Source organism: Talpa occidentalis, unplaced genomic scaffold (assembly GCF_014898055.3).
Source record: "Talpa occidentalis isolate TD23 unplaced genomic scaffold, MPIMG_talOcc4v2.1 talOcc4.6, whole genome shotgun sequence".
NCBI lineage: Eukaryota > Metazoa > Chordata > Mammalia > Eulipotyphla > Talpidae > Talpa > Talpa occidentalis.
Genome location: NW_023604972.1, coordinates 85,544,786 through 85,572,365, shown reverse-complemented (window position 1 = coordinate 85,572,365; position 27,580 = coordinate 85,544,786). Strand labels below are relative to the sequence as shown.

Sequence of the window (27,580 nt, the reverse complement as noted above, 5' to 3'; positions counted from 1 at the left end):
ACTTTGCTTTTTGAAAACAGTCACTCAATCTTTGGAGCAATATTAAGGTAAAGAGAGTGAATGACTATTTAAATAAAATTTAAATAAAATTTCATTAAAAAAATAACTGTACCCAATGTAACAAAATGTTGGTGTGTGTCCACTATAAGAGGAAAATCTGAGAGCTATAACAATAAAGCAAAGAGACTGTGGTTTTTGTTTTTATTGGGAGTTGAACCCTCTAATGAACTATAACAAAGGAGACTGAGAAATATTAAGTAATGGAAGCATGATTAGAGTAACCAAATTCTGAAAAATAAGTCAATTGAAAATTCAACAGGTTCTTAATTTGAAAAAAATCTTTTGTGAAATTAAGAGCATACTTCATAAGTATTAAAATAATAAAGTCCCCAAATGTAATACCGTTAATAATATAGCTTAAAAATATCCTTCTACCTTGAAATTACAAAACACCTAACTATGCACATACTAGACAAAGAGGGATTTTTATAAGGTGATTGAGATTATTTGATAAACCCTTTAAATCAGAACACTATTGGAAAGATTTATGAGATAAACCAAAGTTTTTTGCAGAAGGTACCAGTACAAGCTCAAATACTTTCACCAGGAAATCAATCCAAGATACCAGGAAATAATAAAATCAATGTAAGCAGAACTGAATTAGCAAACAGAATTAAGAATCTGTGCATGCATTTCACAGGTCAGTCATTGAAAACAATTCTGCATATAAGATTTCAAAACCCCAAATCCAGAAGTTTATCCATAAATTTAAAATAATCCCTTCTGGTGGCAAAGCATGAACAGAACAGACAGGGAACTATTTAAAATATGTATTTAATCCACTTAACGTGGATGTTGACTCAGGTAGCTGTGGAAATATTAATATGTTTGATTATAAGCAGCTGACCCAGTTGCTGCTGGGTGTTATTTACAGCACAGAAATCAGGTTACCTTTCTAAAATGTGAAAATTAATTCCAAAACACACCAGGTTTGAGTTTCACATAGCTATTATGAGCTTGTTGTTACATGGGAATGAGAGCAAGTGACTTCAGGAAGGTGGCAGGGTGGCAGGGGACTTAGTGATATCTTTAACATTTGAGTTATTTTTAAAGAAAATAAAATTTTATTAAAAAATGTACCCAATGTAACAAAATGTTGGTGGGTGTCCACTGCAAGAGGAAAATCTTATGGTTCTACCCCCTATATACAAACATCAACCGAATTGTAAGGAATAGGTTAGCTGATGAGAAATTTTGAAACTGAATGATATAGGGAGGGGTATGAGTGACTATTAGAATTTTTTTTTTGAGTGAGTATTAGAATTTAATAGTAGTAAGAATCAAGGAGACAGGGAGCCTATCTGAGGAGAGAGGGTTCACCTCAGTTGGAACAAACAAGGCATAGGTGGGAATGGGGTGCTACCTAACTCAAGTGACATCAGGATGGGTCTGGAGCACTGAGAACAACTATAGGCTGGCAAAGTAGTGTGGGGATACAGAGGGTACCAAATGGTACTCCCAAAGAGAGGCAATGTTGGACAATAGAGAAGCCCAAGGTTCAATTTCAGCAGAAATCAGGGGCTGAGAGGAGACCTTGCAAAGCCAAGGAAGACAGAGAGCCATGAGAATAGCAGGGGTAGACACCAGCTACTCCCAAGACCTCCGACACTTAATGAAAAGATACTTCTACTTGTAATGCCACTTTCACAAGTTTCAAGACTTAGTTTGGTAGTTTCCCAGTAAATGAAATCTCATTACTTTATTTCCTGCATGTTCTCTAAGTGTTGTATCAGTGACTCTCATTACCCGATTAATTTGCACACGATTTTTGACTAAAGACATTTGACTAAATCACAAATCAAATCCATTCTCAAAGAATATTTACCAAAAAAAAAACCTGAAAAAAAAACAAAAAAACAAAAAAACCCATGTTGCTACTTCTCAAGGTAATTGAAGCGTTCCAAGACAAAAAAAAACTAACAAGTTCTGAGTAATGATATCATTTAGTTTCTCAAGATAACCATTTTGCAAAGGATTATAGACCATGCACACATCATTCCCACTTGTTATTTATTAAAAGTAATATAACTTTACAGCCATACCTCATATTTATAGGTACTTATATTCTTATTCCCATTACTTTCCCAAGAGTAAACAATTTCTCTGGTAAGAAATATATCGAGGGTTCCTGCTGTTGCAATTCTGTATTATTTACTTTAAAAGAAAAAAATTATGATATAAATATTATCTTCGTAAAGCTCCATGAGTTAATTTGAACTGCAAAATTTGAAGTTTAAAGAAATTGCAATTTTAAATACTCTTTAGAAGGATTGATTAGCTTCATATGACCAAATCTTCCCCATTTCAGAACAGAGGATTTTTAATACTTCTTAATTTTGCAATTTCGAAAATATCAAAAGGATAAAGACATGATGTTTACATTTCAGCAAAAGCAGTTCTGGGATTCAGCTAACAACACAATTACCAACAAAGCATATGCTATGTTTTTCAAGTATTTGTAATATCATGTGTCTATAGCCCATATTTTTATTTTAAAAAATAACTAAAATTAAAATGATTGGCTCATTGAGTAACAGTTAATCCAGAAAATGAGACTCTAAGAGTGTTTCGGTGACTCTAAGAAAATGAGACTCTAAGAGTGATTATATTTAGAGAAGAAAAAAATTCAACTACTAAGCTTTGTGTCCTAATATTTAAAGGACAAAAACACAAAGAAAGTGAGGTAGAACAGAAGTAGCATTTCAAATTCTTACTCATTTTTATCACTAACAAAGCGGGAGAAAAAATAACTGAACTCCATGCAATGGCATCTCTATTCCAAAAGGCAGAGATGTTTTGTGGAGTCTTGGCAAAAAAGAGAAATTACAAAAGTGAAAATTTCATTTTGAAGGGAAAAACCAGGGATGTGAGATCAAGATTTATATCATATCGCCTTCTTCAATAAAATAAACACTTAAAAGTTCCTCTTACCTCTAGTCAAAAGCCACTAGAAACACAGATAATGTATGTATAACTAAATATTATCTCAGGAGGCTTTATGTGAACGTCAGGGAGCGCAATGACTCCATTAAAACAGATGGCCTGGTTAGGTTTATTAATTACAAGGTTTATTTTAAGAAATATAATGCAAATTCCTTAAGAAGAGTCAGGAGTCTGGGGTCTAGATCCCTTACTGTATCTTCACTGATAAAATAAGGGGTAAATAACCCCTCGGTTCAATTTTCACTGTTGATACAAAAAAAAAAAAAAAAAAAAGAAAAAAGTGGTAACAACAACAATAGGATCTGTTTCTAGGACTTAAGGAATGAATCCATTGTAAGTAGTTGGAGTAGGGCTAGCACATAAGAAGTATTTATAAAACAAATACTTTTAAAATTATTTGCATCCAAAGAGGTCAAACGCTATATAGCTCACCTTTTCTTTAGATTTGCATTAAAAATTGGTGGATCATTTACCAGTTAGAGATGGAAAGCAAGACCCTGCACTGTCCCTTTCCCGCATTTTTCTTGCAAAAAAGAAAAACGTAGTAACTCAATAAAACTTGAGTAAAGGGCAAAGCAAAGTGAAACCGCTGAAATAAAAGAGAATTTGGAGTCAAGAGACATAATCTAAATTTTAAGCATGGGGAGGATTAAATGACACTATGTATGGGAGACTATGGGAGAGGCACTTGAACAAGCGCCAAGTACTTAGTGTGTCTATTGGTGGCTGGGGAAGAATGCCATTTACAATTTAGAAAATTACTCTTTTTTGCTTTTTGGTCCATGAATTTGAGCACTCATTTTCACATTGCGGTTATCCATGTTCTTAACATCTAAAATATGGGCCAATAACCAATGATGGTTACTGACACAATGAATAAGGGTGACTTTACTAGTATATAGTGTCAGTTTTACCCACTGAAGCCATTCAGGAGTTAAGCACCCTTTCCTGATGACAACCAGGCTGTCAGGATGTTAACTCTGGGTAGTCAGGATGTACAAAAATGACCTAAATGGACAATAAACTCACATAATACAACAAAATGAAATAATGAATAGTCAAATAAATTGCCTCTCATTGGTAAAATGCGACAAGAGATGGTAAAAATAATCCAAATTCACATTATATTGCACCTGGAATTCCGGAAACACATAAGGCAATGGTGACACCGGGTAGAGTCTATGCATTTAATTGTAGTTTTTTTTAATTAGTTAAGTATCATTGAGTGACTGAATCACTGCTTAACAGCACAGAGCCTGGGTCTGTGGGGGGAAAAACAACAACAACAGATGGATGACCCTACACAATAAGCCTGATTTTGAGAAAATGAACTTGGAAATGAATCCAAAGGAGCTCTAAAATCAGGCACACATTCCTGGCTGGCAGAAGAGCATTCAGACCCCACCATTAGTATTTATTGAATACCTGCAACATAGTGGGTCTTTCTAAAGCTCTGGTTAGACAGATACCCCACAGCATTACTGACTGAGAAAGCATACATCTAACCTACTGAATTGTTTCAGTAATTGCTAGTCCTCTTGTTGAAATATTATAGTTTGGGGCAACAGTATCCTTCTTCCCCATGCTATTTTCATGGTTTCATCTTGTCTCTTTATTTATCTTAACTTACTACTAAGTTCTTTTCATCTCTCCTTAAAAGAAAGTTCTTACCTACTGGGCACAGACAAATTTAAGGCTTGTCGTTTTTTTTTTTTTCCCTTGAAGGAAAACAAACAAACTAACCCCAAAACCCCAATAAATCATACAAACAAAACCCTACTTCTGAGCAACACAAGACACAGTGACACCCAGCCCATCAAAATGTAATGGCATTTTCAGTACTAATATGAGTGGCACAGAACCAAAGCAATAAAACCAGATTGTGCCCCCCTCCCCTTAAATTACACTAAGTGGTATTAAAGTAAAATTCTAATCACTTTCAAACTTTTACATATTGGGACTGAATTTGCACGCCATAGTTTTAAATCTTGTAGCAAAGTTGATCCTTTTTATGTCTGTCAGTCCTTCCATTTGCTGCGTAACCGATTCAGAGTGACAGATGTACAGAATTTATCTTCTCCCTCCCACCAGGAAATACCCCAAGAAAACACTGCCTATAAAAAAACAGCTTCGTGATTGTGAGGGATAGGGAACGAGGGCAGGCACTTACAGAGACGGTGGAGCTGGGCGTGTTTGTCCCATAGCCAGAGGAAGGGAGAGAAGCCAGGGACCAGCGGCGTCCATCAGTCCTATTGAAAAAGTGAGTTTAGCTTAGGCCAGCACCAGAGTACTAGTACACAGGAACCCGAAAGAAACCAAATATTTTTAGTCAAACAAATGACACAAACACAGTCAGTGAGGATGTGGAAATGTTCGTGGTAAACAAACATTATACAGCAGGTTGACTTTTATTTAAGCTGAATCAATACACCCAAACAAGTAGAAAGTGAATGGGGTGATCCATAATATTGATCTCTCGCTAATACACTTTGACAAAATGAATACCAGGGATAATTACAATGGTCAGACTCAGCAGATTCAAATGAAAAAAAAAAAAAAAAAAAAAAAAACCCACAAAAACAGAAAGGGTGGAGGTTTATCTGGAAACTGATAAGCGGGGCTGTGGTCTTTGGAAGGGTCTGAATTCCAGGGTGGCACAAGAGCCTGTGGAGACTTTGCATCCTAAAGACCTGCTGCTTATTATTTGCAAGGGGACAGTCTACTCATCACACCAAGGGAAAAAGGGATCAGTGGGTTCATGGCTGGCTCAAGCCTTATGGGGCAAATAACTTAAGGACTAAGAAAGTGACTGACCTTATGCTCAGAATCTCTGAAGAGTTATTGCCTTCTAACATGACCTGGCTTCATAAAATGCTATAGCAAGTGTCTCCTGCAGAATTTATGAGTGTGTAGACCTGCTCTGGCCAGTGACAGTGGGGGCAGAATGAAAATTCTCCACCAGTGAAAGAACTAATGCAAAGAGCAGAGCTGTCTGCTTGTTACGGAGGCAAAGCTATCAGGAGTCTAGAGAATGAATTTTATCTTCAAATGGTGAGAGGCTGCAGAGCGTCTGGGTTGGACTCTGGTTATGAATGAGGATAATTACACGGGCTCACAGGAACTAAGGAAGTGATAGAGACAATACCAGAAAGCAAATTTTCTGTACACCTTGGCATTCTAGAGCCCTGCTTTATTAGCCATTTTGAATAAGAATGTTACTCAAAATAACATCACACTGTAAACACACACACATACACATTTGCCAAGAGGGAAACATACTTTCTAAAGAGCTATAGTACATTCAAGGATGAAGTACAAACTCCAGACTTTTTATAATTGATGATCATATTAATTTACCAAGTGAGAGTCATGAGTGGACCAAATTTAGCACAGACACAGTCACAGTAAGTTGAAGTTGGGGAATTCAACAGCATTACACTTGAATTTGAGGAATGTCACAACTAGATGTTCACGTTAAAAACTGACGGTTTAACCTAAATAGCATTCAAGGGAAAAATATAATCATAGGCTACCACGGATGTTGCCTCCAATAAATACAAATGGTCCACAAAAATGAAATGGAGAAATTCAAGTGGACAAATCACAGAAGTACTAAAATGTTACGAGTTTAGGAAAATTTACCTGTCATTTCTGTGACCGTGATTGAAGTACAATTGAATCAAGTATGTTTTTAGGAAAAGAAGCAAAATAAGATTGTAAATACACCAGATTCAAGGAATGAGAAGAATTAAATCATGTTTCTTTTAAAAAACAACTGAAACTGTTAAAGAAGAAAAGATCATAACACATGCTTATAATTATATATGGCTATCAATTAAATGGACACAGGTAGGCCTTATTTTATTAGGCACCTATATTAAACTTAAAAAGCCATGCCTATACTTTATATTTTAAACACCTCCAATTTTCAGAAGTTAGAAAGGATATGAATTTAAAAGAATTATTCAGTTCATTTAATAGCAATTATCAGCAACTAGTCTCTGGAAAGAGTGAGGGACACAATTTCCCCTTCCACGACTTTGTTTTGTGATTCATTAACTCCCCTTTCCCTCAGGTATCAATGAACATATTTCAGATGAATGAACAATTCCAAGAGGAGACATGTTCTTATTAGTTCTGAAGCATAAATTACATTTGCTTACTCTGGAAAATACACAACTAGCAAGATGTTTAAACAAGAATGTGCTCAGTACTCTGTGCAGCCATGGATCAGAAATAATTTATGTCTCATAAAGTTCCCTAAGTTATCTGTGTGTGTGTTTATTCAAATGGAGCACAAAAGACCATTGCGCTTTCATTACCACAACAACCGTGCTTCCCAGGTGACTATAGATGCTATATACTGTACTTAAGAGAAAGCATGCCCTTTTTTTCAAGAAAGCTATCACACAAGTACAATTTGGATCCTACTAACAGTGTCTTCTCTTTGCCATAACTACGAATAAAACGTTATCTGAAGACAAAACTATATTCTTGCCAAAGCAACGTGGGTTTTTTGAAGAGTGTTTTCTTTGTGGGTGGAAAGCTCAATGTTACACTAAATGAAAAATAAGAAGGGAAAAACATTTGATGGGAACACAGGATACAAAGAGATTGGGGGAAAACACTGTTGCAACACTATTCACAAATATAGATGAATGTGGTGTACAACAGAAGGAATGAGAAATCCTAACACCAACCTGGTTATTATAGCTGTATGAAGAGGAAGCAGATTTTATTATTTGCCTATTTGTTACAGTCACATGGTCTGGTACATTTACATTCTAGCTGATGTTGGAACAAGTTGAACTATGCCAATATAATACCACCTAAACTCCACTCCAAAAGGGATTCTGAAAGAGTAAGTAGGATACTGCTCTGCCCACCTACGCTCAACCAGTATCAGATAACCCCAACTTAGAGGGCAAGTCTGTTCTAGTAATTTGCCTGTGGAAATATATTCTGAGATTTAATCTGGTGAATAACAACCGGGCAACTAAGAGCCACCCATGGTATTTATTCAGGGGTCTGTATTTCCAATGAAAGTGAAAGCATTTTATAACCAGTAAACCTCTGCCATTTCCGGGAAAGGCAGAACATTTCTAGCTCTCTCTTACCAGTAAGGAAAACGAGTCAACCCCATTGTCAGATGGACTGTTAATTGTATCACAGTAAAGAAAAATGTTTCTTTTCTCCGGATAAAATCTGCCATGCTCATTTTCATCCTTTAATTTTAGCCAATTGCTTAAAAAATGAATTTGATAATTTTGCTGACAAATACATACTACATAATATGGAAGGCAAGTTTGTACTTTATTTTCTAGGCTAAAATTAAACTGTTATAAGAGATGTCCACAGGGGAGTATTATCACATGGTATAAGACCAGAAAATTAATAAGCCTGATCTTTTATCCTTTTACCTAGGAATAATTTTAAAATAAGGCAATCTCTCCTTAGTTGGATTAAATATACAAAATAATAAGATGTGGGCTCAAAATGACATTGCTTCTTCAAGGCTCAGAATTGCTTACCAAATAAGAGAGGATTGAAACCCAGGAGTGGAGTTGCCATTTTTCCTGAGTGAAAATCAAGTTTAAGATTGAAGAGACAGACCCCAGATGTTAAATAAAGATATGCCAATTTGAATTTTTCTCACAAACACAGGGTCCTGTTTATTTGAATGGAAGTTTAAAAAGATGATCACTCATATCCCAATCTAAATTAATACTTTCTGAAGAGTGTGGAGGGAGTTCCATATGGAAATTCATGCAAAATGAACTAGAGGTCTCCTGTGATAATCTTCTGTCACGGTTTATGGTTTATTTGTCAAAAATTAACATGCCTGGAGGTTTGTGTATCTTTTATAGCATAGAAAGCAGATTCATCTGTCCTCCAGTCACCCACTTAATTATTAGATTCCCTTCATTTTTAAAAACCTGGCAGGATTAAGAAACTATGATTTCTGTCATGTTTAAATGCACCCTGTAATGAAATTTGCATTTTCCTTATTATTTAAAGTCATTAAATACATTCCCTTTCTTTTAAAAGATGTATTATAAAGACTATGGTGGGTTTTTGTTTATCAATAAGATTTTTTTTCCACTGGCAATTGTAGCACCACTGTGAATAAATATCCACGAGGCACACGCGGGCTTTGAGAGATTGGTTAATTTTTATATTTTCTTTACAGCACTTAAAACGAGTAGCTTAAAGAATAAAAGTTGCAATTGGGGAAAATCATAGCGTTTGAGTCTCAAGAAGGTCCTTAGAGATCACATCTTAATTACTCGTGTTTCCTCCCGCTGGTGCAGGGCTAGTACCTTACACACATGGGCATTTAACACATGGTGGGGAATGCAGGAGGTTTACAAGGGAATCTTAATTATAGCGGATTCTGAAAACACGGCAAACAGACCCTGTTCTCTGGATTTAGCAATATAAAATGCAGTACACAATGATAAATAGCTGTGAGGACAGTGTAAGCTCTGCTGATGAGAACATGTGCTGAAACGTCTTTTTTTTTTTTTTTACCTACTTACATATCTTTACTAAATACTACTTTAGTGCACTTGAGAGAACAGGCTTCTGAGGAACATGAAGCAAATATAGCATATAACCTTAGTGTATCTTGATCATTCAGAGACCTGGCAGAAGGCCATTTTGTTTCCTTCCTGCATGCAACAGCACAGGGTATGTGTATGGGAAGGGGAATGAAGACCAGGAAGGAGAGGTGTGAGTTGGACATGGTGAAGGACATCTCGTTCCACATGTAAAACAGAGACAATGGGGAGTACGGGGCACAGACTTCTCTGATGTGGGGAAATCACAGTGGAAGATACAAGCTGAAAAGGTCTGATAGGAGAGCATGTGTCCACTGTCTTCAGAGTAACAGCAACTCTCTTTTGACTCACTGCCCCAAATGTGACACATGTAACATTATTATCAAGTGGTGTCCCATTCTCACTTAGATAGGATGAGGATACCCTGTGGTTTACACAAGGTTTCTCTCAGAGGACCACTGAATTGCTGGTTTGATGCTCTTAAGTAAAGGAACACCTTAGAGCTTAAGCCTTTTGAGCCCAAGAAAAGTCATTTCTATCAAAAGAAAAATTATTTCAATAATACAAAAATCATACCAAGACACAATGATTCACTAAGTCCTTATAATATAAGCTCAGATAGATCAGTAAAAATACATTGTGCATCCCCCACATACAAGGCCCTGCACTAGGGATGGGTGGAAACACACAGTCATTTGCTGCCAACACTGGGAGACCCCCATCTACTGCAGCACCAAAAGAGGAACATATAACTCTAACCTGAGGCAAAGCTCATTGTGACAACTGAAAGCAGAAGTGTTAGCGTAAAATTCTGTAGTGGCCTAAACTTATCTTTGGTGGGGGAGCTTCAGAGACGGCAAGGAGCAGATCTCACGATGCAGAAGGTAGGGGTGTAGGAGATGAGGGGGTGTGGAGGGGGAGGAGTGGGGTATGCTATTCTCTACATAACTTTCTATTATTCCACTTACAAGAAATTCTTACCTCCGTGCAAATGAGAAATGGGCTGAGGCACTGGGGGAGAAATTTCTTGGACTATCTTGAGGGCTATTTCCTGCAGAGAGAAAGAAGAAAACAATTTACAACGTGATTTTGTTTTTACATCATTATTCACATCCAGAATCTTCTCATTAGTTATAAGTTCCTGTACACTTTTGCAAAATGTTCATCCCCCTAATGATGTTTTAGTTTTACCTGGAGCAATGATGGGGTGGGGGTAAGGGGCCGGAGCGCTAGCACAGTTTTCCAGGTGTACAAGATACATGAACTTATCTGTATCACCAGCCAGCAGTCTTCCCCATACTTAACCATCTAAAAGTTTCAGTCCTATAGAACAATGAATATACAAATGTCTTCGCCATACCCTTCCAGGTGCTAACCTTTCAAAAGACAGAATGAATGGGGGGGGGCAGGTATGCTTGAATTGGGGTGCTGGGGGTTTTCTATTTCAGGGAGGTGGCCTTAACATTTTTTATCTATGGGAAACAATGAAAGTCTTGAGTTCTTGGAGATAAATCCTCATATCCCAAAATACATAATTTAAAGGTGAATTGTCAGAACTTGTCAGAAAATATTGGGAGGAAGCCAGAAGTCCGGTCTATTTCTCAAACAACTCAAATCTATTTCAGCACGTCCCTCTGCTCCTCAGCAGCTGGGCTGTGACTGACCAGGAAGACTTTAAAAGTCACAGCCACACAAAGACTGGCAGAGGGTGTTCTCCCCAAGTCCTTTCAAGGGGGGTGGCATGCAGACAGCTCACTGTAAGGAGGGCAGCTCCTCCGGGGCTTGTTACTTTCTCCGGTTGAACACTCAACCTGCTGCTGATCATTGAGAAAGCTTGGCAGGCAGCTGCTGAGGGGAAGTTCAGGACACTCCAGACCACTCTGCCTCCCCCTGCATGCTTAATTAGATTGGCAGAGCTGTCTGAGGCCTGGGTGGGACTGCAGCTGGATGAGGAGGTGAGGAATGGATGCAAACTAAAGCAGTGCATTCTTGAAGCAGGAAAAATAAATCAAAAACTGTGTTTAATCCTTAACAGCAAGCCAGTTGCCACATTACTGACTTCATAATGGAAGTGACAATTGTAATTAGGTATAAGGAATACAAGATTGCAGGTTCAAATCAGTACCTTGCTGTAAAGGTAAACAATTTATTATCCTGTGAGCACATTAAAGAGGGTAAGTTTAGTGTTACCTTGAGGACTTCTGGCCTGGCTATACTTCTCCTGAAATTTTTCAATTAACGTAAGGTTGCAAGTTTTATAGTGATGTTTTCAACAGATGCCATTAGCTTTATGACAGACAGCACCATTAAAGCTACTTTACTGGGAAGCGCTGAAAAGTCCATTTCTTTATGGATAGAGAATCAAGAAGCATTTTTCTCCCTGCTGCAATGAAATTTATCATGCCTTTGCATCTGTTGTTCCTTGGGCCCCAAGAGAAAGGATTTTGTTTTTGCTATTCAGTAATTCAGGACTCCTTTTGTCAATTTATCTACACAGCTAAATTAAGCTCTTTCAACTTCTCTCAACTGCCTTCATTCCCCCAGCTCCTCTCAACTTGGCTTGTACATCACTCTTCATATTTCTTAAAAGGTCTCTGTAATTTCAAGATGTTTACAAATTTTGTTTCCTAAAGGAAAACAAACATAAGACCAGAAATCTTCATGTAAATGTTGTTTTTCACTTGGAAAAAAATGTTCACTTTGCTCAGCCTGCATAGAGAGCAAACTACCAGTAAATTAGTAGGAGAAACAAAAGGATTAGTTTGAAGTCAAAGCATTTTGAGAATAATTCCTGCTACCTATTCACCTAGAATAAATAATCAGGCCAATGACACTTGGTACTGAATTCTTAACCCTGTGGTCTCTGCAAAGAGAACACTGTATCTGAAGATTATAATGAGATCAATTAGAACAACTAGAGAGAACTTATTAAATATTTTGATTCTGAAGAAGGGAGAAACATAGAATTAACCAAAAACTATTCATTTTTAAAAATTTTAATGAGTGGTCTCCAGCAAGTCACGTAACATCTTATAATACAAGGTGATATATCAGTTTGAAGATGAATAGAAGGAGATAGAAATAGATAGAAGTAGCATAGAAGTAGATTAAGATAACTATGCTCTTAAAAGAAAAAGCAAGGTTATGTTAACCATTTTTAATTTCTGGGTTTGCATTCCAAATATGTGCTACCTTTCCAGTCATTTAAAATGTTCATTTTCTTCTCGTGTCGCATACATTGCTATAAATTTAAACCCAAATTCCTACATCTTTAAGACTATAAACTCATCTGCATTATCTTATTAACCATAGATCTTTCTTATTTAATGTTTGAAAAGTTAGGTTGAGAAACAAATACAACACACACACTCATACACACCACATTATTACAAAAGCTTTTAAGGGTAGTGAGACATTAAAGGAAATGAAGGCGAACTAAAATGCCTGATAATTTCTTAAGGATATGAGATAGAGCTTCATTTGGGGGTAGTACTGTGAGCTCAGGATAAGAGAAGAAATTTGAAGGGGGCTTCAGAAAGTAGACAGAAACAACCCAAACACAATAGAGGAATGGAATACAGATAGGCTTTTTGGCACCAGGCTATACAGATTGGTAAGGCAGTGACTTGTGAACTATATTTACTGGTATGAGCTAGTGTGAGGCCCTTCTAGATGTTCAAAGGCAAGTGTGAGATACCAGACATGGGAATGTGGCATGAATGTGTTGGTTAGACCAGAGAGGGACTGAGGAGGAGGAGCTAGGGTAGTGTGTGGTGGATAAGTAGGCACTTTCATTTGGTAGGCAAATCAAACATGATTGTCAATGGATTAGAAGATTACAGACCCATAGTGGCTGACAGTTCCAATGTGGTAGACTGGATGAATGACTACCCCATTTTGAGTGAGAAGTAGGTTGGGTGATGATTATAGATGAAAAGGATGGGTATGCTGTAGACTTGTGTCATTTATTATAGAAAATTCCTCAATTTTCCTTAGGGAGAAATTACAAGATTAGTAGATTAGATAGGAAGAAGTCAATCTTTGAAGTCTTTGTTCTTCCTTGAAATAAAAATTGATTTATTTGTCACTACTTGGTCTCTGAAGACTTCAAGGATGCTATCTTATTATACAATGATGAAAAAATACTGCTAGTTTAAAACAGATCAAATTATAAAGCATGCCTTATGTATTCTTCACTCAGAGACGAGAGGACCAGACTCCCATGGACATGCACAGCACTTCCCCAGGATGAGAGAGCAAGATGGATTGTAATCAGAGTCCTACACATGACCTTCACTCCTCACAGCACTGCTCTCTGAATTCATCCACCCATCTGCAAAGAAATACCTGAGAGACTCTCAAATGAAAACTGGTGCCAGTTAATTCTCTGCCCATATGTGCAGCACTTGCTTATAACTCAAATCCTGCTGCTCCCAGGGATTTTCTGGCTCTTGGATGTTTGAGTGCTCGGACACTTTATAGACTGCTGGTATTGCAGCTGATGTTTCTGACCTGGTAAAGGAAACCTTAAATGGTGGTCAGGCACTAGGTAAGTAATTAACTCTAAGATCCCCAGGGGGAGCTAGCATAGCTAATACACAAGCACTATATCAAAACACTACTTCACCTAACTGCTCTGCACAGGGTGCCTCATTTTAGAGGCAGTTATTGTTAAGAAAGTGATTTCCAGATTAATTAAATTGTTTGATTGCTTTGTAATTAGGTTGGAGAAGTCCTGTGTCTTCACCACAGAGAAACAATCCGCAAATCTTTTTAAAAGGCATATGCTATACCCACTATAGATTATTAATGTGCTTTTAATAGCTGTCTGTTCACAAAGTGATAGTTTCGGGTTGCCTTGATTTTCTATCAGTACAGAGGGAATCCAAGAATTAATGATAACTGCCATTTGAAACTCCTGGTGGATTAAAGAGTAAGCCCCCATCTGAATCCTGTGTCATTACTTGATGATCTGCTTAAATGAGTTGTGACATTTTATACCATAATAATCAGTGCTGTGATTCTTATTTTGTGGGGGATTCTCAGGAACAAATTGGTAGTGCTTAAACATCTTAAGACCAAACTTCACAGAATGAAACCCAGGATCTTCTTGCAAGATGAATGCCAGCAGATAAACTGAGTCACAGAACAGTTATGCAGGATTCACAAGCTGGGTGACTTACAAAATAACAGTTCAAATCATCCAAGAAATCTGAGCCTATACCTCCATAAGCAACTGACACAAGGTGAGAGTATTCTCCCATTCATTTAGACACTTGTCTCAGAAACTGGCACCTCTCCAGATGTAATTGTAGAATGTTAATTAAACCTGGGCAGCTGCTTCAAATCTAAGTGACCACAGAAAAACCTTGATTGGCCTTCAGTGGAACTGTCTCTGGTAACTGTGAAGTGTTGACAGCAGGCCAATGAAGTAGACTCACAAGCCTGTATTTTCAAGTATAGAGCATTATACACAATAAACCAAGGCTTCCTTAAAATCTGGGCTCTCTGAACCAATTTTGGTTTCTCCCGTGTCTGTCTTATTGATCCTTCTGTAGCCAGCACCACTACATTCTGTCATCTAATTCATTTAACAGTTATTTATTAATCCTCTACTACATGCAGAGGAGTGGTGTCGTTTGATTTAGATTTAGAAAGATCCCTCTAGCAGTCTGTGGCCAGTGGGCCCCACGCAGGCAAGAGTGGAAGCAGGGAGATCAGTTAGGAGGTTACCCACATAGGCACGGTAGGAAATAACAGTGGACTGGTCAGGATGAATATGCATCTCAGGCATGTTCCAGTAGTAGAGTCAACAGGATTTGCTGAAAAATTTGACTGTGAATAATGGTGGAGTAAGACAGGAAACAAAGATGACTGCAAAATGTTAAGGCTAAGCAAATGGGCTGATGGTGGCATTAATTGAGATGGGGAAGAATGAGGGAGGACAGAGTTTGGGGGTGTGAGAGAAATTTAAGAGAGAAACCTGAAAATCTTCATAGGCTTTAAGCTCCTTTACTTTTGGAGGCACTACCTCAAATAATTTCAAATATATTAAAACGCCAACATATCAAATATATTAAAGTCTATTAAAAACTCATTCCCCATTATATGAAATTCTATATTACACTTAGTTGCAGCTTCCACATACATTTCTATTAACTAAATATATAAAATTCTGTTTTCTTTTTTGTTGTACTTTAGAGCAACAAAATAGATTTAATAGCATGATTAGTTTCAGATACTCAAACCAGTCAATAGTATTAGTAAAAGATTTGTAGAAAAGGAAAATCCTGTAGGTTAAATCCCGACACTAAGGTAATGGTAACTTCTACCAATTTGTCTCCTGTCACCATAGGTAAAGTGAAATGAAATCTAAGGACATGTATACTATATCCCATTTCTCTATTCCTCTTACTAACTTACAATTCTAAAGTGCTTGATGAGAGAGAAATTCTGGTTATTCATAGAGACACACAAAAAGTGTATTATGAATTCTCAGTGCCTAAACTAGTCCTCGTTGTATAGTAAACTAGATACATACCGTTTTTTTCCTAACTCAATAATTATGTATTAAGTTCTTTTTAATAGAAAAAAGGTTTGACCTTCTGTTATAACTAAATAGGGAAACAAGACAAAATTTGCTAAGAATCTACTGAGAGGATCAAATTTATACTTTTGCCAACCCTAAATTCATCATAAGAAACCAATTCTAGATTTCTACTTATGTGAAAGGAAATTTTCTTATATCAAAGCCCCCAAGTATATCAAAAATTCTTACTAAGAAATAACTTTTAATGAAGGTACCTTATCAAAAACATACTGTCAGAATAGACTCTTGCTAAATGTACATATAATGCTTTCTATGGAATGAATGATGAGGTTATAGGGAAGAAAACATGTAGGGAGTAGAAGGGAGATCCAATAACAAGTCAATTTCTCTGTCACAAGGCTCTCGCTGATGCCTGTTGTCTCCATCTCATGAAGCTGTTCCTCTGGAATTTGTGTATTGTATCTGAAACGCTGTGGCATTGACACGAATCCCTCAGAGATGTGCTATAATGGGTTCCTGAGAATGTTTTAGCTTTTCATTGACCCTTTCTTATTACTCTGAATTGATGTCACATCTCAAGGTGATCCTGAGTAAAGACTGGTGAATGTCAAGAGTGATGAAGAAAGTTGATTTTTAGTTCTCTGTTTTCCTCCCATCTACAGTAATTTATCTTCCCAGCAACAGAGAAGAGATTACTTTTAGCCTTTGTTTAAAGTTACTGAGTAGCATGTGTAAGGTCAAGGAAGGCGAGGTAAGAACACAACCACAGTTATAGACATTCCTAAATATCATGCAGTTTTATGAAATTTGGTGCATTTTTTAAATCTTGGATAATTAATCAATCTCTGAATCTGTATAAAAGACTAAGTTAATGAATGTAACCTAAGGTGTGCATATTATTTTTTTCTATCTTACCTGAAAGGAATTGGATTCTTTAATACAATTAGATACAAAGTATCTTTCTTTTCACCTAGAATAGGGGAAACTATCAGGACATCGGTTCAGCTCAGACTACTTCACATGCTAAGCAACTTCTTGTCTCAAGAGGTAGTATTCAAATTAAATGTTGCATATCTCTACACCTTGCTAAACAGTCTAAATGTATTCTCTATTATAAACCTTCTCCTATCAGGAACTGCTATTTAAAAAATAAACACTAGATTTAAGGTGGTCCCACTTAAATACTAAACGTTCCTTTGGCCTATGGTACACAGAATTCCTTGTGGAAGAAACAAAAAATAGGTGTATATATATTTTATCTTTTAAATACTCAACCATTTTTAAGTTTCTAACTCCAAAAGTAGGTTCAGACTTGAAAGAATCAAAGGCGTTAAATTATAGTGCTTCATAATAAAATACATGATAAAATAACTGACAAATTAGAATTCTGACTTTTAGTTTCCATAAATCATACAGATTTTAGAAATCCCCAAGCCCTGAAACTTTTTCTCCTCTAATAGTTCTCTCTCACTCTCCTCTTCCATTTCCTTGTATCAATAAACAATTCTCAATTTAGGGTGCACAGGAGAACCAACTGGGAAGCATTAAAATGCTGAAGTACAAGCCAAGCTCACTGCTTTTAAGTAAAGAGACTCTACTATTCTGCGAGGATTCAGATCCTTCAAATTTTCCTGTACACTGTGAGTCAAACCCAAAACTTCCACTTGCCCTTTACAGCTCTTAGCCAGGCAGCCTTGGATAATTTTTTTTCACTTCTCTATTTCCTCCTATAATTCAACTTTCCTCTTGCTTGTCTCAGGTAAACTAGTTCAATGTCCCTTTTATACATTCACCTCAGTGACCTCCAAGTATTCTCAAAACAGGGCTATGAAATGAAATCTCTACCCTATCAATCCAAACAAATAGCATCCTACCATGTCAACACTCTGGAAACCCCAATTGACCTTAGGGGTTCTCTTAGGTTAGTAAAGTAAGTTACTACCCTTCTCCTTACAGGTCCTGTTACTATTCTCTTCCAAATGCACCCAATTATTCCCACAATTTTCACTTCTTCTAAAACAGGTATACCCCTTAAGCTAAGCTGTGTATCATTTCTATGAGTTAAGATTAAAGTATATAAAAGGGAAATGCAAGAAAGAAAATACTCATTAACCATAATCTTATGTATATTTTTACTATCAACCTTAATGACTGGCTCATTCAAAACTGAGGCACCAGTTTTCATTTTAATCAAAGCCTAATAGTACAGGAATGAAATATTTTACTGAAGACTACATATTTCGTATTTTCACTTTTTTCCTGGGCAGAATGCCTACTAGTTCGTCCATATAATGAGTACATTTACAATTATTAGGGCAGGTAAAATCAAGTTGTGGAGTTTCAATTTAATAAGCACATTTTTATGTTTTAATTTTTATTTCAACAACAATTTTATGTGCATGATTTAAAAATTCAAGTAGTATAAAAAGGTATAAAATAAATACTCAAAATCTCTCCCAACCTCTACTCCAATATATCAGATCCATTCAAATACTTAAATAACAAGCTTTAGACCAATCTCTATTCCCTCACCCACAGTTCGACTCTTCATTTTTTCTTTTGTTAGGATGTGGATTTATTCACAAATTCATAAATACATATAAGTATGTATTATGTTTATTATGTATGAAAAATTGTGACGTAACATCAGGCACATAAAATCTGTATATGTACAACTGTGTGTGTCTATACACACATACAAATATGAATGTACACAATTCTATACTTGCTGGTCCTTAATAACCTATTCATAACTTTCTATATACAGATCTAAATCCGTGTTCAACATCTTTAACATCAAATACAATTCCATTATGTCTTATACCATAATTTACTCAGTCTTTTACGAAAGGGTATTTAGACTGATTTAAGTGTTTTGGTGATTTCAATGAATATCATCTGAGTACTTAAGTGATTCTACCCAAGAGCTAAATTCCTAGAAACAGAATAATTGGGACAAAAATGGATTTGTTTTCCGCTTTGGTTCTTGAAACATTACTCTCCAAACACTACTGCTTTATACCATCATTCTGGCACCTGCGGGGAGAGAGCGTTCCTCAATTCTACCAGTACTGATTTTTTTTTTTATTTTGGTGGCCTCACAATGTTTAGCTATTGCTCTCTTTAGAATATGAATGAAGCCAAGCATCTTTCAATATATTAACCAACCGTTTGTGTACAAACTATGTGGTTCACACTATTTCTGCGAGTTGTTTAATTAGCTTTCTTTTTGTTATTAACTTGTTCTATTGGGGTTATTTTTGGTACATTGAGGCAATTTTCTCAGTACAGTGAAGATGTTTCTGCCATTTGCGCTTATCTCTTAAAGGTCTTTCAAGTAACTTTTCTGCAGAAAAATTTTATTTAATGAAATTTACTAACCATTTTCCTTTGTGGATTTTAGGTTATGTATCTTATTTGGAAAGACCATCACCATTCCCAAATTATTTTCTAAACATAACCATATTGTGATACTCTTATGGTTATTTTAAATTTAATTTCTTCCTATATCTGATTGGGATTTGTTTGGTGTAAAAAATAACAGTCCAGGATATTTCTTTACTAGTGGCTAATCAAATGGCCCAAAATCATTTGTTAGCTTTGAATAATCTATATTTTCTCCAATGATTTAAGCAAGGCACATATAAGGATGCTAAGTTAGCAAGATGCCATGGAGAGAAAGAGTAAGGTAGTAAATGATGAGGAGCACAGAGGATGGGATGAAAAACCAGAATAGAATGAGGGCCAGTTAGAAATATCTTTTTTTCCCTTTTTTTTTTAAAGATTTATTTATTTATGCATTCAAGAACTGGGGTACAGACCAGAGGTGCAGGGGGTGAGATGACCCACCAGAGATAGAGAACGGAATAGGACAGGCAGATCTACTGAAATACACTGCTGAGGGGAGCAGCAGGCAAGCCAGGAAAAGTCTGCTGTGCCATGCGGGTAGCTCCCTGGCTGGGGATTGAACCCATGCTGCAGCAGCTGAGGATAGCTTCACAATGCTGCGCCTTAACCCCTTGTGCCACAGGGAGGCTGCCAGTTGGAAATATCTTTAGAGCAGTCTCCCAGGAGATGGGGATGGGATGGGTATCAATTATTTTTAAATCTTCCCAAGTGATTCCAATATGCATTCAAGACTGAGAAATACCACTTTAAATTTTGCAAAAGAAAGTGAATATTACAGATTGAGTTGTTCTCTACCCTTACTGTGTACGAAAATCCTGTGGGAATCTTTTTGAAAGATACACAGCAGGCCCTCAATTAAGGTCGACTCATTTCATGTTGTTTCGTTATGAAGTTGATGAGAAAAGCAAAATCCTGGCCCACTTTGACAAAATGACCTTATTAAAGGACCTGGTTTCATTATTGCTTAAAGTTGCAGTTTCCATGAAACTATCTTGGATCTTAAATGAGGAGTTACTACTGTAGAATGATGTCACGCCAGGCACCTAAACTTTCTGGTATAAATAATCTTGGGGCCCAGGTAGTTGTTTTCACTCCACATGTGATTCTAATATGCAGCTAGGCTTCAGTACCTATGGTGCAATATTTCTCAAATCAGAGTGGATCCGAGTCATCCTGAGGATTTGTTAGATCACAGATGCCGGTTATCATCCCCCACAGTTCTTTAACTAGTAGGTCTGGGTTGGAGTCAGAGTTTGTAGCTAACTAGTCTCCTGGTGTTACTGTTTGTCTGGGGATTGCTATGATCAAAGCATGAAATGTTTTTCTTTAATTGAATGATGTAATTAAAGATCATGATTTTTAACACTCCAATGTAAATGAATGAGAGATTTGATGGAAGGGACACAAGTAGTGGGAATACACAGAAAGAGGGAGCCCCAATCTCAGTTTACTGAAATGGTCTTGAATCTGGGGAAACAGCAAAGTGCAAAACACATTTCAGAGAGAAAGTAAGACTTAACAGGGAGAGTATAACAAAAGACAGTGCTAATTTGGGTGACTGTGTAGATGACATTGCTAATAACAGAATTTGTAATATTAATCTTGGTGTTGGGTAACAGTGGACTTATAGACAGGGAGAAAGCTCCAGGTGAAGATAAACTTGGCATCTGTGCTCAGAAGAAACGTACAGGCCAAGATAGAGCTGTGTGAAAAACCAACACACTCATGAAGCAGAGGCCTTGGTCAAAGAGAGCCTGTCATAAGTGAAAGGGTGACAGAGGGTGTAACCTAAGGGATCCTAGTAGTTGAAATGGATGAGAAAAAAAAAAAAAAAAAACAAAAACGAGGCAAAAAGAATGAAAGTACAGAAGAAAATATCATAGGAGGCAAGGGAAGAAATATGTTTAAGAAACAGTTTCCTCATGAGAACTACACCTGAGGAGAGAAATCAGATACTGTCCCAAAATAAACTAAGATATAAGAAAAAAAAATGATGATGGTATTAAAAAAATAAAAGAGCAGGTTCCTGGTATCACCTGCAGGGTGTTCTGGTGAAATAATAGTATTTTAGAAGGAAGTTGCTCGATTTGACCACCGGTCATCACAGCTTTGGTGGAGCAGTAGGGAGTGGTAGGGAGCAGTAGGGAGTAATATACGAGAATGTCATCCCACACTCATGGCCTATGCTGGCCTGAATTAGCTTCCTAAGGCCCCAAAAGGAGGAACTGCTAACTTGTTTTACTAAAACATACAATAAACATCATAAATAACGTCTATATTTGGTTATTAATTTGATCAAGCTATAATTTAAAAGATATTACAAATGTTATAATGGTTAATAATTTCACAGAATGTTTGAAAAACCTATATTAAAAATGTGCTTTCAGGCGGAAAATGGATAGGATAATGGCTGAGCGGCTAAAACAAGCTGCTACCTTATAGGATATGAAGCTACAGCAAAACAAAATTTTGGTGCTTCCCCTATAGGCTAGAGTCTGATTTACAATTTTCGAATCTTAGCGCTGAACAATTTTACTTAGGGCATTCTAAATTAACAACAGCATTTTTACTAAAAAAATAAAGGAAAAAGTTCTGCTATATAGTTTCATACAGTCTTTTGACAGCAATCAAAAGCAGACCAAAAAAAGGACATTTTATTCAGCATTATGTCATAGAAACACGGCAATCTCCACTTGCATCTCCACCCCATCCACAGACACGTGCCTTCTAGGTGGATGTTAGGTAGCAGAAAGCAGCAAATGCCCATCCCCCCATGGGGCTGAGGAAGGATAAATTAGACTGAGGGGATAACTTTAGTACCGCTACTAATATTGGAAAACGCTAAACATAAAACTCTTTAACTGCTTTAAACTGGAGGCAGATGGTGAGAATGGAAGCAATATGCACATGGGATTTTGCTGCTGAAACGTTTAAAATCCACAGAAAAGGAACTGCTCACTTTTAAAATAACTTTTAAAAGTCTGATTCTAAAGGTAACATATGTTCCTGGTGGAGGACTTGGAAAACACCATTACCTTATATAAATGAAATTGGTAATCCTAATGGTCACTACTAGTGGAGTGTCCCAGTCTATTATTGATAGTATGTACATGCATATAGAACATACTTTCAAATAGGATCATGAACAATATTCAGTGTTTGAATCATGCTTTTTGTAATTAGGCTGCAATTATAATATATTCCTAGGCCATGAGACATTTTTTAAAATGCCATGACTTTTAAAGGCTGCAAATAAATCCATCATACACATGGCCTACAATCTAGCCGTCAGTCTTCTCACTATTTAATGTTTAGGTTTTGCTATTATAGAGTTATAAATAATGCTGCAATTAATATCCTAAAATAGGTGTTTCTGAGTGCTTTTCTGATGATTTCCTAAAATTATATGTCATGAAGTACAAAGGATAGTTCAAGTGATATGAACTATTCTCAGGGTTCCTGACAAAGTATCACGCTGCTTTCTAAAAAGATGAAATTGGCATTAATGTACTGAGAATGCCCACCTTCATCATGCCATCATGAGAAATGATGTTTGCTTTTTAATATTTGCAAATCACGTGAAAAATGGTTGTTATTTTAATTTGCATTTATTTGATTAGTGTGAGGTTGAACTTTGATTTGTATATTCGTTTCTATGTCTTCTTTTTGAGCTGTTCATGTCCTTTGTATTTTTATTTAGTGGATCATTAGAATTTCTCTTACATTCATTTAAAAGAAAGCCTTATAACTGAACAATGTTAAACTTCTGCCATTATATTTGCCACAAATATTTCTCAGTTGTTAGTATTTTAATTCTTTTCATTTTGCAGAATTTCAAAATCTTTTTTTAAAGACTTATTTATTTATGCATAGAAGAACTGAGGTATAGGCCAGAGGTGTGGGGTGGTGAGAGGATTCACCACAGACAGAGCGGGGAACAGAAAAGGCAGATTGAAACACACTGCTGAGGGGAGCAGCAGGCAAATTGGGAGAGGTCTACTAAGACATGTGTGTTGCTCCCTGGCCAGGGATCAAACTCATATTGCAGAGGTTGCAGATAGCTTCATAGGTCAAGTCCTAACCCCTTGCACCACCAGGGAGGCCCCAGAATTTAATTTTTTTTTAAGATTATTTATTTATACAAGCACTGGGTACAGTCAGAAGCAGGGGAGGGTAAGAGATTTCACCAGAGCCAGAGCAGGGAACTGACGAAACACACTTCTGAGGGGAGCAGCGGGCACGGCAGGAGAGGTCTGTGCACCATGTGGGACTCTCGCCGGGAGGCCGGGGATCGAACCAGCGCAGCAGAGACTACGGGCAGCTTCACAGCCCAGCACTCAACCGCTGCACCACCAGTGGAGGCCCATAGAATTTCAAAATCTTAATAAACTCATATTATCAACCTTTCCCTTAGTGATTTCCTCCATTTATTGTATGCTCAGAACTCATTTTCCTATCCTAACCATATTAAGTAATCCAACTACACATTAATTTTACATTTTAGGGGCTAATTTTAAATCCATATGAAAATACTTTGAGTATATAGTGTGAAAGAACGCTCACCTCACATTATTTTCAGATAGATCCCCAGCTTCCCAGTATCACTGTTGATTAAATGATCTCTTTCTTGGTAGTTTGTGATGTTTCCCTTTTCACATCATCATCAATCCTTGTCAATTTTTATTTCGTGTGAGAATGACTGTTGCACTGTTGTTACTTTATGATGCATGTAAGCTCAGGTAGGGAAACCTGACTCACTGAATTTACTTGATCAATTGTATTTACTCAGTCTTCCAGATGTACCCTAGAGTCCTGATGTCAAGTGACTGTTGTGGGTATCTGTCATCTTTAGGGCCACCCAGTATCTTTTGAGCAGTTTCCCTGTAGAAGAGGAACTTCCATTATCATGAGAACTGCCTCACAAGGGGACACCCACTGTTCCAGCCTCCCCTACAATTCATATAAACATAAGGTTATTCCAATCAAGACTAAATCAGCTTTGATTTGAAAGAGGCACTAGAATTGGTGGGAGCAATTCAAAGCAATCATTTTTGGTGGCAAGAGAGTGCCAGGATCCCTTTTGGGGAGAAATGCTGTCAGAATTTTTGGAACCTAGGGATCAAATATAGCAGTGGCTAGGACCTGCTGTGACACAGGGATGTTGTCTGGGTGTTTTCCAGGCTATGTGGCTTCCAAGGTGCACCCTGTGACTATACTGAAATTTCTCTATGCCACCTAGTTCACTTTAATAAGATCCTCCTCTGCTTAAACTAGATAGACTGAATGTGAAGGAATGTTAGACACACACACACACACACACACACACACACAGAAGATGCTGATTGGAAATGCTTTAGAACTATAATTTAATGTGGGTAAATGATAATATTGGCCTTTTCTCTAATGAACATGATATATGTTTCCATAATTATTTAGCATTCAAATGAAGTTTTATTGTTTCTTTATAGCAATCTCCTTTTTTCTTTCTGGTTAATTCAAGACAAAGCATTTTATGCCCCTTGCATATGGGGGGATATGGGAAAAGAGTATGGGATGCTATCATGAATTAATTCCTTTCATTATCATTTCTGATTATAGTTGGTGAAATATAACAACAATTTCTATATATTCATCTTTCATACAATCTACTTAGTGAATGCTTTTATCAATTTTAATATTTACTCACTTAATGCTCCTGAATATTTTAGGTTATTTATAGCATTTGACTACAGCAAATTTTTACCACCTTTGAGTTATAGATTTTACTCTAGTTTTATGTGTGGCTTGACTGAAAAGAATCCTGAGAATAAAGTTAAATATTAGTGAGAAGAGATTTTAGTAGAAGACCTCTCATATTTTGCTAAAGTAAGCTAGTGGCCAATAGTCTAAATAAGATATATCTTACTATGTTATGGAATTCTCCATTCACTCTCATTTCCTAAAGAATTTTTAGCAGAAATGGATGTTTGATTTTCTAAACCGCTCATTCCACATCCATTTAGATGGAACATTTGAGCCACTGCTATGATGTATTAGTAGTGTGCATAATGTTAATTCAATTGACATCCTTGGAATAGACCAGCGTAGTTTATAGTAAGTAATCCTTAGTGTTCCATTAAATTTTAACAACTATATTTCAAAGTGAAGTGTATTAGCAGTTTCCTTAGTCTGTACTGTATGAATATGTCCTTATTATTTTCTTCTGTGATAGAAAAGGAAATCATTGCTTTTATGCTAATACACTATCTTTAAATGTTTAAAAATTACACCTAGATGCATATTTGACTCATTAATTAATTGTAAAGCCCTACTCCCCACAGTCAGTCAAGGGATTTACCATGTGCTTATCTCTAACTCACCTATCACATCTTTTTTAAAAAAAATTTATTTATCTATCTATTTATTTATTTATACAAGCACTGGGTACAGTCAGAAGCGTGGGAGGGTGAGAGAATTCACCAGAGCCAGAGCAGGGAGCAGAACAGACTGATGAAATGCACTGCTGAGGGGAGCAGGGGGCAGCAGGAGAGGTCTGCGCGCCATGTGGGACCCTCGCCCGGTGGCCGGGGATTGAACAGGTGCTGCAGAGGCTGTGGGCAGCTTTGCAACCCAGCGTTCAACCACTGTACCACCGGGGAGGCCCCACCTATCACATCTTAAAGAATATTTACAACTTCTGTTTTTCTATCAATGCTTACCATAGAAACTTTTATACTCCACAATTTCAGGTCTACAGTTCATTTTAATTTTTTTACAGGATTGATTTATTGGTCATAATACATATCACTTAATATCTTTTCAGTTTTTTATATCATTCCCATTGATATAAATATGATATTTTGTGGCACATACACGATTTTTAAAAACATAACCAAACACCTCAGTCAGGGATGTCTCAGCCTTAGCTGACAGCAGGCCTTGCACTAATGAGGTTGAAGCCTCAAACCCATGATGTGCTTGCTCTCATCTTCTGTATATTTTTAAGTGAGTTTCTCAGGAAAGACGTGGGAAGTATACCACATGAGATGTCAAATGAAGGATTATGCATTTTTCTATATATCTATAGGTATACCTATATATAATTTTAGCAAGCAGAGTTTTTTAACAGTAACATCATTACCTAGAAATTAATAGAAGAGACCTCTGAAGAACTTTACTCTTTTAGAAGGAATTAGTTTTGTTTCTGTTCAGATGTTCATAGATGGTTTTCATCCATTGTTTGAAAACTACAAAGTCACAGGCCTGTAGCTAGGGCAGTTTTGTTTCTTTGTTTTCATTATTTGTGGCTATTTTACTAAATTTTGTTCTTTTTCAACTTGGAAAAGTTTTCATTAACATTACCTTTGATGCTTTTGTTCCATTTATCTGGCTCCCCAACAAAAAGATATATTGTCACAGATGAATGAGCCCCCAATTTATCTGACGTGAATGCTTACTACAAGAAAATATAGTTTCTGACATATAAGAAAGATCAGGTTGCTGCAAGGGCAATGAACTTCTGAGCAGCTTATAAAGCAGCTATTGTGGTGGGAGATGGTTACATATGTTTTGGTTGTTGGCACACTAACTCTGATGTCAGGTATGCAGCAAAGGAGGTGGAATCTACCTTTGGTCTTCTGCCTTCTGGAATGTCATACTCTTCCTGAGATCTAGTCATGAGTTGACTATTTTAAATCATGAGAATGTGTGCTGTACTTACAGAAAATTCCTCCTAAGGAGCAATCATTGTTATATTCTTAATACCCAGTATTACTGCCATTTTACAAATCAGGGACAGATGTCAGATATTTAATGAAAAGCATGATTAGCTAGCTACCAAACACACAACCTCTAGTCAGCTGCTACTCTGAGGTATGGTAATGTCACCGAGTTCAACTTTGCTATTCTAACGTCTATCTTGCTAGTATAGACAACTTTAGGAAACAATATGGTAAGTAGGATTCAGGTGAGATAGGCACATATTCATGACAGGAATTGGTTAAGGCTTCACTTCACCAAGGGAAATGAACATTCATTGCTGATGTCAACAGAGAAGCAGGATGGGGGATGTGTGTGTGAG

At 36.8% G+C, this 27,580-nt stretch overlaps 1 protein-coding gene across 1 annotated transcript in view; it reads right to left on the bottom strand.

The window, feature by feature from the left end:
- Window positions 1-27,580, bottom strand: part of MAST4 (microtubule associated serine/threonine kinase family member 4) — a 552,565-nt gene that overhangs the window by 66,715 nt on the left and 458,270 nt on the right. Inside the window, 2 exon segments of the mRNA XM_054688294.1 lie at window positions 5,174-5,252; window positions 10,545-10,614. Of these exon segments, the coding sequence (XP_054544269.1) occupies window positions 5,174-5,252; window positions 10,545-10,614 (149 nt within the window).